Here is a 16524-nt window from a genome sequence, read left to right on the forward strand (position 1 = left end):
GTTTATGCACAAATAATAGCCTATAATATTGAAAATACAATAACAAAAACATTAGTAGGCCCTTTGTAATTTAAAAATGTAAGCCTAGGAGTGGCCTATAAATTTGCTCTATTTTAAATGCAATAACAAAAATATCAGTATTCACACTTGTGTGTAGGTAAAAAAAGAATGAATATAGGCTATTACTAAATGACTTCTGTCTGGGGCCTCAATACTTGCATGTTATTTGTGAGGCTTTATCAATGTGAGGCTTTATTTTTTAGGCTTTTGGCGCTATAGCGAGTGATAATAAACTTGCGTTTATTAACAGAATAATGCGTCTTTCGGAAGAACATTGTAGCCGGAACTACTTCTCTCTCTGTGTGCGTCTATGACGAGTCACGCAGGTACTGGGCTACTCCGCAGCGGCAGCGATCCGAACCAGGGTAAAATAGTCCAAATGTAATCACTTATTATAGGTGTACCATAGTGATTCAGGATAAGACAAAAACACGGTTTGGAAAATGGATTCATGATGAACTCGCTCATTATATACATTTTGAACAGAAAAAAGTTAAGGACTTTTATTTAATGCAAATAGCTCAAAACTTTTCAAAATATGACGCGACCCCCCACAGAGCTCGCTGAGGCCCCCTTGTGGGCCGCGACCCCCCTGTTGGGAACCGATGCTCTAGATGACTATGAGATATGTGAGATTACTACTATATATTTAGATTTTTTTTTTTTTGTGAAAAATATAAGCAAGAGATTTAAAACAGTCTCCATTTGCTCTTTTTTAAATCACTGATTTCATTGTCATTGATATCTGTGAGAAACAACAGTACAATTAGCTACAAACATTTCTTCTTTTTTATGAGAAGATATCAGTTAGTATATGCATAAAACAGCTGTGGAGGGGAGGAGCATATTGTGACTTTCTGAACTTGATTGGCTGAGCGACTGCGACTGACACTTCAGAATCCAGTAAAGGCCCCGCCCCGTTCAAAGACATTGGCCTATGACTGATCTCTCCACTGCCCTCTTGTTTAGTCTGTGTAGAGTCACAGAAAAGGAGAGAGACACTCTCTTAACGCTGTCTGCGAAATTATGAGTTAGTCTTTCATTGTTGTAGGAGTCAAACAGCACAGCTGATTTATCATGTGGGAATCACGTCTACCAGGGCAGGTCAGTGAAACTTTGTGCAGTTTGTTGTTGCTCAATGCTCTGCTCCAAACTTGTTTTTCAGCTAAGCTCGAAGAGTTAGAAGGAATGACGACTTGGAAATATCTAGCAACTGTCATGAATGAATGAATGAATGAATGAGTGTGTGTGTGTGTGTGTGTGTGTGTGTGTGTGTGTGTGTGTGTGTGTGTGTGTGTGTGTGTGTGTGTGTGTGTGTGTGTGTGTGTGTGTGTGTGTGTGTGTGTGTGTCTGTGACATGTGAAAATCTTTCTGGTACCAATATGCCTTGACTCCTGTCTCACCCCAGTGTGAGAGGCTTTTGTATCCATGGTGGAATGTGTGAACAGTGCACAAGAGAGAGGAAAGTCAACTTGGATTTTCTCAGGCTCCAAAGTACATTTTTTTCAACTGTACTAAAGGGCAAGGATACAATACACTACAATTTAATATAGTACATTTAACTCAATTTACTATAAATGCAGTACACCCTTTAGTCTGACACTTTCTCATTTTGGCTAATTTTTGTTTTCATTGACTTGTGTTTTTAACAGCCCTGTCTGTTGTTTACTTATCTCTTATATTTGAATCTTGTCATTCATTAATCAGAATGCAAGACTTCTGACCCTGAGCTGCTGGGAACTTTATGCTATCTCTAACATGTGTAAAACGACACATGACAGAACAACTGTAGTGCTGGTCCTGTCATAAATTACCTTCAGGTGCAAAGTGCATTTGTTCTGAAAACAGATCGTAATAACAATCAGGTTAAAAAAACAGGAGAAACAGTCCTGCTGTACTGCACATCATGTTGGCAAGGACGTTTGAAACTTACATGGAGACTATCATTCGATGACACAGCCCATCCTAATATGAAAGATGAATGGATTACTTTTGTTTGTGGCTTCATGTCACATGTTCACAATTCTTTAGCTTCATGCGTGCCCCAACACACACGAGTGACTCCAGTGTCTGTAGCAGTTTTTCATAAAGGTCTATGTGGTTGCATAATATTTTTTTTGCTCTCCTCCCAAAAGCCGTTAGCCTTGTCTCCATGTCGAATTACAATGGGCAGGAACTTGTTGGCAGGAAGCAACAGCTGATATCCCATCTACAGAACGTTCTCACTGACTTTTCCTCTCCCATCATTATCTGTGTATTTCTGTAGTTTAGTACGCTAAATATAATAGTACTATATATATAATATCTGCGTATAATATACTATATCAGTGTTGAATATATAATATTGCTTCAAGAAATTTTTTCTAGTTTTAAGAAATGTCTATTATTTTTCTTGGCAATAAGACAAAATACTGAAAATGAAAGTGAGGGACTCTTGTTGAAAGTGTTTATTGTTTTATATTAGCTTGGCTTGTCTAACAGTTCTCAATGTACTGCAGTTATTTTCTACAGTTCACTGCATGGCCTATGTCCTCATTTAGATAATTTACATCAAGATTTGTTTATTAAGAGCCGCAGAGAGTCAATGATCGTATATGTTTTTCTTTTGATCAGAGCTTTTATTTTGTTTCCTCTTCGATATAACACGTCTCTTAGAGAGCTGCTGGACAAACATATTGCATTTTGATGAGCAAACTGAAGGCAAACTATTCCCTGGGTACAAGTAAATTGTATTTCTCAAATTCCCAGTTTAAAATGATAGCTTAGTGTTATTGTACGTTTGGCTGCTTTTAAATTGAGTATGTTTTAGGTTTAGTTTGCTTCCTAAATGTTCCCTTCAGCCATATGAGGAATTAGCCTATAGCTTTTGTCTCTGCCATACAGCACACAGAACAGATGTTTGTCTGTTAAATCACACGTGTGTATATAAATCTTGAAACAGTAAATATATGCCCCTTTACTCAGGAATGCTCCATTCTGAGATTGTAAGGGTTGGGCTAGATAGAAGAAGATATCTAAAGACTCATAAAAATGCAATGTTGTACCAACGGAGTGAGCTGATTCACTGCCCCTCTCTGATCTGTGCACATCTCTTTAAAGCTGGCTCTAAAGGTCAGTGAACAGGTGAGAGACACGCATGAGATACGGCACAGTCATAAATGTTCACCTACACACAGAGAGAGTGAATGAGTCCTTTCTTCCACTAGGAACCTCTCTACCTGTCCCACTATTGTTTAGACAACCCACTAGCTAAACCGTCCTGTAGATTTACAGTAAACACGGTCACCATAGACACAAAATTTAAGTCAGTCTATTTTACTACTCTTATGTGTGGTATTTATGTGTAAAATGTATGGCTGTAATTTATTTGATCAGGAAAGATTGGAGTTTAATATACCAGAATGGGGACGGAGTGAGATTAATTGGAGCATTCTAAAATAATGCCTACTGTATAATCCGAAGAGCCAAAATGATGTCAGCTGAAAAAAGGAAGTTATTATATTTAGATTTGATATTACAACCCCCCCACCCCCACCCCAACCATTTGCAGCGACAAATCATTCACAGGAAGACCAGAAATGTCAACGTACACTGAGAAAGTACACAGAATTCCAATTTCACATTGACTGAAAGAAAGAGCAGTGACATTGTAGCGAAGAATGATTTGAAACATACCAGTATTGTCTCTTTGTTTGTGAATGAATTTCAGGACTTTTTGTCTACTAAGGATTGAAGGATTGAAGGGTTTGTTTCTCCGAGTTAAGCAGAAGCTTCTAAAGGTAGCTGGACTGGAAAAGGTGATGTAATATCGAGTTCAGATTTGCCAAAAAGCCACACCTCACTGTTAAACTTGTCTCATGTAAAATGGGAAGTACAGACGTTTCAGCTTCTCTCGAGTCTCTAGCACACATAATTTCTCTTCCACACATTTTAAATGGCCATTATGCGATCAGACTGAACAGACCAGCTAGTATCTGTACTCTGCAGACCACTGCAACCAACCAATGAGAGGAGAAATGTTCCATTATGTATAGAAAGTTTTGTGGGGTAGTTACAGAGAGAATGTGTGCTTGGCAGCTAAATGACTGCAGTCTAAAGGAAAGCAACTAAAGTCTTTCTGAGACAAATCAAGAGAGCAGCCCTGTGTGTTTCCTCTTATTTTCTCTAATAATTTTTATTTTTGTTGTAAGAACACAAATGCTGACTTTTTGTGTGAAAGGCTTGAAAAGTAGTGTTAGTGGTTTGGTGAACTTGTTGATGTGAATTGTGTTGTGTTAGTAACAAGTGGTGACAAATTTTTCTATAATAATTTTGAGTCATTATTTTTCCCTTTTTCCCTTTTATACCGTGTTGCTCTATATTGCTTCCTTCACATATGAAGTGTGACTCTCTATTTTAGACATAAAACCCACATCTGTGATTATCAAGCTTTTTTGTGATTATCTGATTTTGTTTAATGGCTTCAGTGACATATGATCACTCTGTTGTGGCATCATCTCACCTCCCACTCTATAGTTTAACTGTATTTATAGTTTCAGATGGGTCACCAATCCTGTCACCTTCAAATCTGAATTCTTATTCAACCTCTCAATCATACTACTAACTGGCAGAATAATATTAAAGGAAATGTAAAGGAATGAGCAGTCAACAGCTTCTTGGATTTTGTATTTCTGAAAGCTATTATCACTTTGATTCCTGAACTGTTTTGGCGTTTGGGGAATATTCTTGGTTTTGCACCCAGTGGTATTACAGAAAACAGGATGTGGCCTCCTTTTTAATAACTGTTTTTGTGAGAGAATGACACTGATCTGATCTTGTGTGTATTATTAGAATAATGTTCACTAAAGGGGCTCTCCACAGGAGAAGACATTTGACCTCTGACCTTTGGCCTGATCTAAAGAGGAAATGTTTTAAATAGAAATTAGCAAACTAGGAGGTCAAGGTTTGGATGGTTAGCATGGATCAGTAATTCTTTTAAAATGTAATTTACTGTGCTTGAAAAGCTGAATTGTCAGCAGCCATTACTCCAGTCTTACGTGTCAGTATGCTGATTTGTGCTCCAGAAACATTTCTCACTGTTATCAATGTTGAAACAATTGTACTGCTTAAAAAAACATCATATATTTTTTCAGGATTTTTTGAGGAATAGAACGTTCAAAAGAACAGCACTTGTTTTAAATATACATTTTTGTAACAATACAATACTGTGACTATATGTAATATAATATAATATAATATTATATTATTACAAAGGTTTTTATGACTAAAGAACATTAAATTACATTATCATGTTACACAAATGTTCCAAGCACAATGGAAAAATGACACGTAGTTAATTTCTGAATGAAAAAGAATATGATAAAGACATATTGGTTGCTATACCAACTAACTCAATGTAATTAGATTACAGCTGGTTTTGCTTCAGGTCCCAGAATTGAAATTGGACATCAAGTTTGTTGGCACAAACCAAATTTATCTTCATTGCTAGTGATATTTAATATTCATGATTTTCAAGAATGAGTTCATGTCACACATGTCATGTGCATGTCTGTGATGGAATCTAACAAATTTTACTAGCTACAAAGTCACAGATGAGTTTGATCCAAAACTAGAGTTTGGTTGGATGCACAACTTTGACATTGACAGCAAAATATTTTCTCCTTCCTTTTTAGAAGTTGCTAAACAGTTTGCAATCCTAATTATGCAAGATTTTTTGGTTTCTTATTATATTTTGATGATATTAAGTAGGCTATTGTTTCTCCTTTCTACAGTAGTTGATAACCATATCTTTAGGGTATTATTGATTGGACGTGTGTGTGTTCAAACAGGCCATGCTGGCCCTTCAGGCTGAAGAGTGCTGAATGTTTCAGTGAGCCCATAAGAAGGAACTCAATCGGATAAAAGCGGACATGAGTGATGCTGTGGAGAACCTGGACACCAGGGAACTGGGGTTCTCAGATGCTGAGGATGAACCTGAAGAGGTGGACTCTGAGTTTAACCCCTCAGGTGAGTGATTATTATTATTTCAGACACATTTAACCCTTTCACACGTACATTTAAAATATTCTGGCTGACCCCCCAGCGTGAGTTTAAGGCGACCGTTACTTAGAACGTGTCACTTTATGGTTTCCATGGTGACGCGTCATTGCTTGTCACCGCAGCAAGAACAGCGCTGAATGAAGGATGATCTGCTTTAATGTAATTTTTCCTTTTTTATTCAAAATATTCACAAATTTGTTAGCTAGCCTATGACATGAAAAATCTGATATTCCGATTGTCAAATACATGCAAGTGGAAGTGTTTTGTTGTTTAAACACCTTTATAACGATCGCGTTAGTTGAGCTGCATGCGCGATGGACGCCACCATGTTAGTTTGTTCAGATAATCGGATCTGTTGGATACATGAAAGTAAGTGGCTGGTGAACTGGGAGAAGAATAGAGTAAACTTTAAAGTTACTATTTAAAGATTATTATTGCCTCTTCCACAGACATCAGTGTGTATTTTACAAACTCTAAATGTATTAATAAATGTCTATTAGATGTATCGGCCCAAAAAGCATGTTGGCCCACCGGGAATCTCCTAGCCTAAATGCGTGGACGAAATCTACCTGTTGCCTTTGACCATCCACTTATTTAGCTGCTGGCGCATCAATTGACATGCCATCTCCTTTTCCCTCTATCTTTTTCGACTCGTACCTGCTCGCTCAGCGCTCACGGTGCCCCCGCCTGCTTGCAATATTATCCCCCCCTCTCTATGTCAAAATTCTATGATGGAATCTTATGAATATCCTACTCTAGCCTGTTAGTCCTCTAAAAAGTTATATAACATTGAGGAAATGCAGAAATTATTTAGAAACGCGCAATAGCAGCTACGTATATTGAAAAAAAAATAATAATAATTTTTGCCGCCCCCCTGGTGCTGCGCCGCATAAAGCGCATACCCACTTTTTGCGCCACTGCCTAGACTGATCACACCAGTGTGATCGTACGTGCGAAAGGGTTTAATCCATTTTATGTATTACTATCAGTTTTGCAGGGGTAATTGGAGATACTACTAGAAGGCTAGTTGTTGATGGTCTGTTATAGAAGTATAGTGTGTATTGTGTAATGCTTGTATTTTGGCTAATTTTATTTGATTGTTGATCCATTGAAGTTGGTTGTCACTTTTTCTTTCCTGGTATGTGATTGGCTATTATTGATTGTAATTTTCTTGTTGGTGTCACAATTATGTTCTGTCTTGACTGCACCTGTTAACCTTCATCCACCTGTGTCTAGTTAGTTCCCTCGTTTAACCTGTGTATACACAGTTAGTCCCCCCCAGAGCCATAGAGAGAGAGAGTTGCGACACTCCCATAGACCTCCGTTGTAAATAATGGCGGCGCTTTTAACCGCCTACTTCCGGGATATGAAGATCGGAATAGTTCCAAACACTGTCATGTGGGCGTTGGACACCATTCACTTACATTGCTGCGCGTCGAGTTGTTCCAGAGTTAAGTTGCCGAAATATCGACCTCTTTTGAATTGTCAACTGTCTATATTGTATCAGAGGCCCTTTGCGATGCTTATACTGGTCTTCATTTGTACATGCACAGCGTAATTATTTATATTTTATGTTGGTTGTTTCAACCAATTTTCAAGCACTGCCTGCTAGCTAGTTAGCTAGCGCGACTTCGTCAGCTAAGAGTTCGGTAATGAATCGCTACCACCTTTATAGCAACTTTTATTTAATTTAATTTTTTGGGATATACTAACTTTTCATTATGTTATTATTGTCTTGAGTGAAGCGGCTTGTGAGAACAATGCTGGACCTTTAGGATTGTTATGGCCATCACCAGTCCTGTCTGTTTCATGGATCACCTGCCCCTGGTTTTTGTTTTTCTTGTTCACACACACAAGCACACATTTTTGTTGTCTGTCATTGTTTAATAAAAAATATTTTATTTGAAAACCTTCATTTGTATCAGCCATGCTTAAATTCGTTTTTAATCTGTTATAGTTTTGATAATGTGTATGGCCTTAATCTTAAAATAATATTCTTAGTCTTAACATGATCATGTTTCACGTTGTGGTCCTGGGGGTGGCCACTTTCATCAGAAGAAGTGAGCTAGCTTCTAAGCGAATTCTGAACGGACCGCCACGGCAGACCTCTTTGCGTGATCACGAAGGTAGGCTAATGGCTGAATCAAAATTTATAAGCAAAATCACGGGAATCAATAGCCTAATACAGCCCAGTTGTGCTAAAATAAATATCATGAGACGTCCATCATCAGATGAATGATATGGAAAAGTTAAGTTAGAGCCGCTAAAGCCAGTGCTACTACCCAGTAGCAGCAAGGATAACTAAATATGTTGTTTTCAAACAAACGGTATGTTTACTATAAACAGATATGTTTATGCACAAATAATAGCCTATAATATTGAAAATACAATAACAAAAACATTAGTAGGCCCTTTGTAATTTAAAAATGTAAGCCTAGGAGTGGCCTATAAATTTGCTCTATTTTAAATGCAATAACAAAAATATCAGTATTCACACTTGTGTGTAGGTAAAAAAAGAATGAATATAGGCTATTACTAAATGACTTCTGTCTGGGGCCTCAATACTTGCATGTTATTTGTGAGGCTTTATCAATGTGAGGCTTTATTTTTTAGGCTTTTGGCGCTATAGCGAGTGATAATAAACTTGCGTTTATTAACAGAATAATGCGTCTTTCGGAAGAACATTGTAGCCGGAACTACTTCTCTCTCTGTGTGCGTCTATGACGAGTCACGCAGGTACTGGGCTACTCCGCAGCGGCAGCGATCCGAACCAGGGTAAAATAGTCCAAATGTAATCACTTATTATAGGTGTACCATAGTGATTCAGGATAAGACAAAAACACGGTTTGGAAAATGGATTCATGATGAACTCGCTCATTATATACATTTTGAACAGAAAAAAGTTAAGGACTTTTATTTAATGCAAATAGCTCAAAACTTTTCAAAATATGACGCGACCCCCCACAGAGCTCGCTGAGGCCCCCTTGTGGGCCGCGACCCCCCTGTTGGGAACCGATGGTTTAGAGAATACTCACCAAGACCGAAATTGACATCATTTTTGCATGTTTTTGACTGTTAAAGCGATAAAATCCACGAAAAATAACTTTTGTTACCCGCGAGCTGTTTGTGAGGTGGCTTTAGTCTATGTATGTGTGCAGAGAGAAAAAACATCTCTCAGACAGCGCGCAAGTACCGAATAGTTTCAAATCGCGTGAATGTTTAAACTGGTAAAACTTTAAAAGACGTGCAAATGGTAAACTTTAGTTACTCATGATGCAATGCTGGCCCGATTATGCAAGTGACAATTCCGTCTATCCCGACTCCCGAAACGCGAGAGTGTATTATCGCCGCCTGCAGCTCTAACGAGCTGATAGAAGACCAGTACCCCTGAATCACTCACGCTGATTGTGAAATTGCGTCTCGCAGACAGTTTTAAAATGACTGATTTGATTTTATAATCTGTGTGGATTAATTTACCAATACAACCTACATGCTAAAGTGAATCAATGTTTGCGGGAATTTCCCGCATTATAAGTGGGAGACCTGCGGGAATGATTAAAATTATGCGCAATACCCGCAATCCCGCGCCGAAATTCGAGCCCTGTGGTTATTGTTTGTGTCTATGTTAAACACGCGGTTGTGTCCTGTTCACCTGCTTGTGTACATTAACTTTGCAATCGTTTGGAATCAAGCTTTGTCTGTCTGCTTCATCAGCCAAAACGTTACAGTTGGCTGCTTTGTATTAAATTGGGTTTATTCTACTTCCTGTTTGAAAACAATGCCTGATGAAGGTCGCATGAATGAAACTTTGTAATAAATTAAGATTTTGAAGCTATATCAGTGTGTGGGATACATCTATTTATTTAGTTTAGTAGTACAAATACAAGTTCTTTTGCCAATAATTTTTCAGACTGGAAGTAAAAAAGGGTTACAATAGGTCTATCTAATCAGGGATCTGGGCAATGTGTGACGTGTGTAAAAAGTGTGTAAAAATCTGGCGTGTAAAAATAACGGGATGTGAGAACAACTGTGTAACATGATGCAGCACGTCACAAGAAGTATTCAACACACACACACACACACACACATACACACACACACACACACACACACACACACACACACACACACTGGAGCTCACATTCCCTGCAGGCATGCCTCAGTCCGCACTGTTGTTTTCCTACAGGAGCTTCCTGTATCCCTTTCTCTGCCGTGTACAGGACGGTTGGCTTTAAAGAGACAGAAGCGCAGGTCTACCTGACCGCTGCCCCCATCACTGCCAAGATCCTAGATGTGGAACGCTTCACCAGGGCTCCAGACCGCTTCAAAATCTCTAAACACAGAGGCGTGTCCAAGGTCTGTGGTTATAAGGTTAACTAGTTAAAAGGTTGAAAGATGTCACAGATCTCACATCACTGTTGTGTCCACAGGCAATGCCAGCGGTGTTTAAGATAGAGCTCAAACATGGGAACTTCACCTGGATAGTCAAGAGAAAAGAAAAGCACTTCATGGAGCTGCACAGAGAGCTTCTGCGATACAAGACCCTCATGAGGATCCCACTGCCCACCAGAAGGTCAGACCCCTGCCCTATAGATATATTCATTAATACGCATTTGTAGTGTAAATGCTACATACACACTGGACAACATAAAAGACGGCCTACCCCAACTACTCCACCTATATGTCCTCTGGAAAAGCAGTAGGGGTGTAACCCCGGCATCCTGGCCAAATTAGTCCATTGGCCTCTGTCCATCATGGCCTCCTAATCATCCCCATATGTACTGATTGGCTTCATCACTCTGTCTCCTCTCCACCAATAAGCTGGTGTGTGGTGGGCCTTCTGGTGCAATATGGCTGCCGTCGCATCATCCACAAGGGGGTAATCCAGCACCGGGAAAGTGTACCTTCTATGGGGGCATCCATTGGCTAACAAGCCATCACCTGCTGTTAGCATTCCATTGACTCCCATTCATTTTGCGAATAACTTTACATCTGAGGCGTTTAAAGGGATACTTTACCGTTTTTTCATATTAAACTATGTTATTCCCTTAACTAAGACGAGTTGATACATACCTCTCTCGTCTCAGTGCGTGCACTAAATCCCTCTGTCTTGCGGCGAAACTTTGTTAGCCCAGTTCATTTAATATGGGCCAAGCAGAGAAGCTACCAAACACCTCCACGTTTTCCCTATTTAAATACAGTTACTCGCGAAGTGTAACTCGACCTAGGACGGTGACACAAAACAAAACGTTGCGCTTTTCTAAGCGTGTAAAATGGATAACTATTTTGTATGGCGGAATACCATAGCAAGTGCTTGTAAGCACTTCGACTTGGCGCAGTAATATCTTCATTAGAGGGAGCGGGGGCCGGTGAGAGGATTTTTCACGAGTGAAGATATTACTGCGCCAAGTCGAAGTGCTTACAAGCACTTGCTATGGTATTCCGCCATACAAAATAGTTATCCATTTGACATTTGTCTATTGTTTATTTCTAAAGAAACCCGACAACCCAAACACGCACATATGTTTAGTTACCTATGATCACGCGCGTGAACTCGACAATCGACTACTTTGGACTTCAACCGAAAACAGGATGTAAATACAGGTATGAACGCTGGCCGAATTAACTTAATTTTTCTTCATATCTTTCACATCTACTGCAGTCAGATTCACCCGTGTTAACTCTAAAGGAATCACTCACATTGGCTGGGCACTTGTAATGACACATCAAGGATGTTAAGAGGGTAAAAGCAGGTTTAAAATATGCCCCATTGAAGTCAACAGAGTGCAAATTTTAAAAAGAGGATAACACGGTGTAGGCAACACCGATTTTTGTCGTTGTTCTCTGTATTGATAGCACTCCAAATTTACAAAAAAATGAGCTCAATGTTAAAATTGACCGGAGTTCTCCTTTAAGTTGCTCCTGCTCCTAGCTCATGGACAGCTCCTACTCACGCTCTCCGTCTCTGCAAGATTCGGAAGGGAATGATTCAGATTTCTCTTGGCACAGCTACCAGTGATGCGCGGGTCAATGTATAAACAACCCGGACCCGACCGACGTTTTCAACTAACCCGCCCGCAACTCGGACCGCAAAAAAAAAGAAAGAAAATATTGTACCCGACCCGCTTCCTGACCCGCATTTTTTAAAAGTAGGCTAGTAAATGCATAGCAAGAAATACACATGACAAAGCCAGCACTTTGGTCATTATCTTTCATTATTTCGGCAACTTTGCTCTTTCTGTTTGTGTATTTGCGGAGCTTCCACTCCCCAGTCTTCACCTTTTCTCTTGCCGCCTCCATCTCTACCTGCAGACTGAGCTCGTGCGTCATCTTCGCGCCAGTTATTCAGCCAATAAAGTGTAGGCCTATGTATTTCATAGAAAATTGCATGTGAGCGGAGTGGAGCGGGAGCAAGCGGGCGGATCTTGGACAGAACGCAGAGCGGCATTTTTAAAAGGATGGAGCGTCGCCCTATTTCCCGCTCCAATTTCGCTCCGCGCACACCAAGATTCTGAAGCATGCTCAGTCAAGCCTGACTCAGTCTACTGTTGATGACTGCAAGATGGATTCTATTTTCAGTCAAAACTCGGCTCAATAATGGAGTTCAAAAAGTAGGCTACTTCAAAAAGGAAAATAAGAAGTCATACAGGTGTAAAACTAACTATTATGTGGTAGAAGAAAACGACATCGTTTCAGGCCTAAAGATTAATTTTGGAATCTAAAAAGACACATCTCTCGAAAACATGCAGTGTGATATGTGAACACGCTGGGAAGAAAGCAAAAGGTTAGCAAATTGAATACGGTAACTTAAAGTGTAGCCTAAATTAAATACAGCGTAAAATGCAAACAATTGATACAAGCCCATTTAAATTTTAATCCTGCGCGCTGCGCACAAGTTCAGTTATAAGAATGTTGTCCTAATAGTTAATTTAGCCTAGGCCTACTTTTAAAACGTTTATGTATATTTATTTTATATTTTTGTTTATATAAATTTTATTTATATTATTAGGCCCATTTATTCGTTTTATTTTACAGCAGTTTGTGTGTACAATGGATATAAGCCCATTTAAATTTTAATCGTGCGCGTTGCACAAAAGTTAACTTATCAAAATTCTGGCCTAATAGTAAATTTACTTTTAAAATTTTTATGTAGGCTATATTTTTGTTTATATAATTGTTATTCATATTATTAGGCCCATTTATTCGTTTAATTTTACAGGACTTTGTGTAGGCTATATTCCTTCTTACATAGGCCTATTTGTCATTTGAAATAAAACATTTCTATTTGAAAAATGTTGTTGTTGCTCATTAGTTCTTTAGGAGGTAAGGCTGTGGTCTAAGCTACAGTGATATAGGCTACATATAGATTTTTTTCCCCCTTTTTGGAGCGAGCGGGGGGCGATTTGAGTGGAGCGCGGATCAAACTGCGTTGAGCGCTGATCGAGCGATAATGAGCGGAGCGGCCTGATGTAGCTTTGAGCGGGGGAGCGGAGGGGTGGACAGTTCCGTGAGCGATGAGCGAAGATTCTCACCGCTCCACTCCGCTTATGCTCTCTATACTACTATATAAATTACAAAGGTTTAATTGGCATCTTTATTTCAAACGACCCGACCGACCGCGACCCGAATATCATTAAAAATATTTTTGGATGACTCGTAACCGCGGGTAACCGCGGGTGACCGCAGGCACCCGCTCATTTCGGATCAACCCGCGCATCACTGACAGCTACTAAGACTTACAACTGTCAGACAGGTTGCTCACGTCACATTTACGTCGTCAAGCTCAGTTTGAGGCTGCGCAGTACGCTCAGCCATTAGGAAGTGAGTGCTTCTAATTGACTTCACTGGTCTCCGTTGAAGTCTATGGGGTCGCTGTGTCCATTTCTTATACTGTCTATGATCATCCAGGTGGATGCTGCACATTGGTGGTGGTTGAGGAGATTCTCCCCTTCCATATGTGATGCGCTTTGAGTACCCAGAAAAGAGCTATATAAATGTAACAAATTATTATTATTACTCCTCTATCAATCATCAGTTGTGCAAAAACAAGTGTTTGAAACTTTTGATGATTTTTGATGAACCTACCTACTTAAGTTAATAAAATGCAATATCTTTTTTTTTCTACTATTTTTGTTACACAGATGTAATTGATGCGTCAAATTGATTAAAAGTGACAGTGAAGACTTTTATAATACAATACTGAAAAATATGTTTTAGACTTCCCATGAACATATTAAGCAGCACAGCTGTTTTCAACATTGAGAATAATAAGAAATGTTTCTTGAGCAGAAAATTTACATTTTAGAATGATTTCTGAAGGATCATGTGACACTGAAGACTTGAGTAATGATGCTGAAAATTCAGCTTTGACATCACAGGAATAAATGGCATTTTAAAACAAAATATTAAAATAGACCAGTTATTTAAAATTTTAATAACATTTGACAATATTTGTATTTACTTATTTTTTTTGAACAAATAAATGCAGCCTCGGTGAGCATGAGAGACTTCTTTCATAAACATTACAAAAATTCTTACAGACCCCACACGTTTGAATGGTAGTATACATGGCTATTTTTTTTTTATCACTCTACACTTTATTTTTTAATTGGTGGGCTACATAGCAGCAAAAATAATGTTTAAAGTTAAGATTGTTGCTGTCGACTTTTGCATCAAATATAGTCTCTTTGTGTCTTTAATTTAAGTCTATTTCAGCTTATGTACTGATTGTTTATGTGAAAATATGTCAATTTGTAAAGAATATTTCCCTTCCAGTTTAATTTAGTTAAAATCCCAGGTATCTCAAATGAACTACGTCAGATTTTAAGTCATAAGAATGCTCCACTCAGGATCACATGATTATAAATCAGCAAAGCTATTTTCTTCTACCTTATTCTAACGGCCTTGTGAAAGCCCTTCCTTGTGAAAAAGCCCTTCCTTGTGAAAAAGCCCTTCCTTGTGAAAAAGCAGTAATGCGTCTCAGATGACCACTTGTGATTCAATGGCCCTAGACGACTCTTAATACCAGCAGATCAGTTAATACTCTTCTCATTCTCATAGAAGCTATTATTCTCACTTCCTCTACACTCATTTTTTTCCTGTTGATTTTCTTTAAGTATCTAATTTCTTTTCTTTTTCTTTCTGTTCTCCCCTGTTGTCTTTAGCTCCTTTCTCAGATTTCATGGCTACTCATTCTCACCATTCACTCTTTGCTATTGTTATTCCTCGTTTTTCTCTCAGACTATGATATCTCTCTTTTAGCCATACTGAGAGAAGGAAGAGCATAAAGAGGAGCGAGGTGAGGCAGATGCCTGCACTGCCTCGGGGAGGCAGAGACGAGTTGGCACGAGAGGAGCAAGTGTCTAGTCGGAGGGTGAGTCACTACATGCTTACTGCATTACCAACCCTTGATCACATGACGTAATCTGCATCATCACAAGGCGTGTGAGTCTGTGGTCAGGTCTCTCCCACACAACATCATTGACATTATTTACTGGTATCTGAGCATATATAACAATATTCTGCTTGTCATATCATAAATGTGAGTCACATGATACAATTCTCATAATCTACTGATGAAATTCTTAAGTGTCCAGCTGTTGAATAAAGCTCAATATTGCTGACTTTTTAAATGGTCTGAGTTTCTGAAATATATTTCCTGTTCATTTTTCTTTGTAGATATTTAAGGACATTCTACTAATAAACTAATGAATAAATAATTAATCTGCTCATTAGTGTACAGCTCTTTCTTTCAGCCAGTACATTAGGCTGACTAGGCAAACATCACTTTCATAATTAATATTTACAAGCAGGACGTACAGCTTTAAAGCACTTGTAAATCAGCATATAGGTCCCAATTAGGGATGTCAACGATTAATCGACGATCGATTAATTGTCGATAATACATTTAATCGATACAACTTATCGATCATCGATTAAGCAGGTCTTCATGCGTGTGCGCGCTGCTCAACCGCGAAACATGTAAAGCGAGCGCGCTGGAGTTATGTTTGGGACCATTTTACACCTTCATCATGACTGTAAGTTTGCGTGTGCATTCGCAGCCTTTTGTTTTGTGCAAATGTAAGTTGTAATACTGTTTATTTTCTGTAGGCCTATCTATATCTGATTTATCTCATATTGGATGCATTTGGTTAAGAATTAACTCTGTAGTAAAGCGTCAGCTTCAGCGCGCGCAGCTCAAACGGCAATGCACGACTAATAATGACTATTGGGACTGTAATATTACATAACATTATAAAGAGAACAATATTGTAATAAAACGTTGTAAATTATTTGGGTTTAGTTGCCGTGTCGCGTTGCTCCAGGAAGAGCGCGTCCACAACATGAGTAGTTCTGAATGAATGGCACGTAACTTAGTTCAAGTTCACTTGAGCATGAATTTGCGTCATTTTGTGCAGATATAAT

General features: G+C 38.8%; 1 protein-coding gene and 1 long non-coding RNA gene across 2 annotated transcripts in view; one reads left to right on the plus strand and one right to left on the minus strand.

The window, feature by feature from the left end:
* Positions 1-1006: 1006 nt before the first annotated feature.
* Positions 1007-16524, plus strand: part of pld1a (phospholipase D1a) — a 39079-nt gene continuing 23561 nt past the window's right edge. The window contains exons 1-5 of the mRNA XM_082171990.1: positions 1007-1164; positions 5889-6066; positions 10286-10455; positions 10530-10672; positions 15361-15472. Coding sequence (XP_082028116.1) covers positions 5970-6066; positions 10286-10455; positions 10530-10672; positions 15361-15472 — 522 coding nt within the window. The 5' untranslated portion in view covers positions 1007-1164; positions 5889-5969. The remainder of the gene's footprint in view (positions 1165-5888; positions 6067-10285; positions 10456-10529; positions 10673-15360; positions 15473-16524) is intronic.
* Positions 10679-14831, minus strand: LOC309500403. Its single transcript, XR_014206565.1, has 3 exons — positions 13824-14831; positions 11571-12108; positions 10679-11111 (listed from the first exon to the last, which is right to left on the minus strand). It is a non-coding gene; the product is annotated as an uncharacterized lncRNA (long non-coding RNA).

The sequence above is a fragment of the Leuciscus leuciscus genome (assembly GCF_965113295.1).
Source record: "Leuciscus leuciscus genome assembly, chromosome: 6".
Lineage (NCBI taxonomy): Eukaryota > Metazoa > Chordata > Actinopteri > Cypriniformes > Leuciscidae > Leuciscus > Leuciscus leuciscus.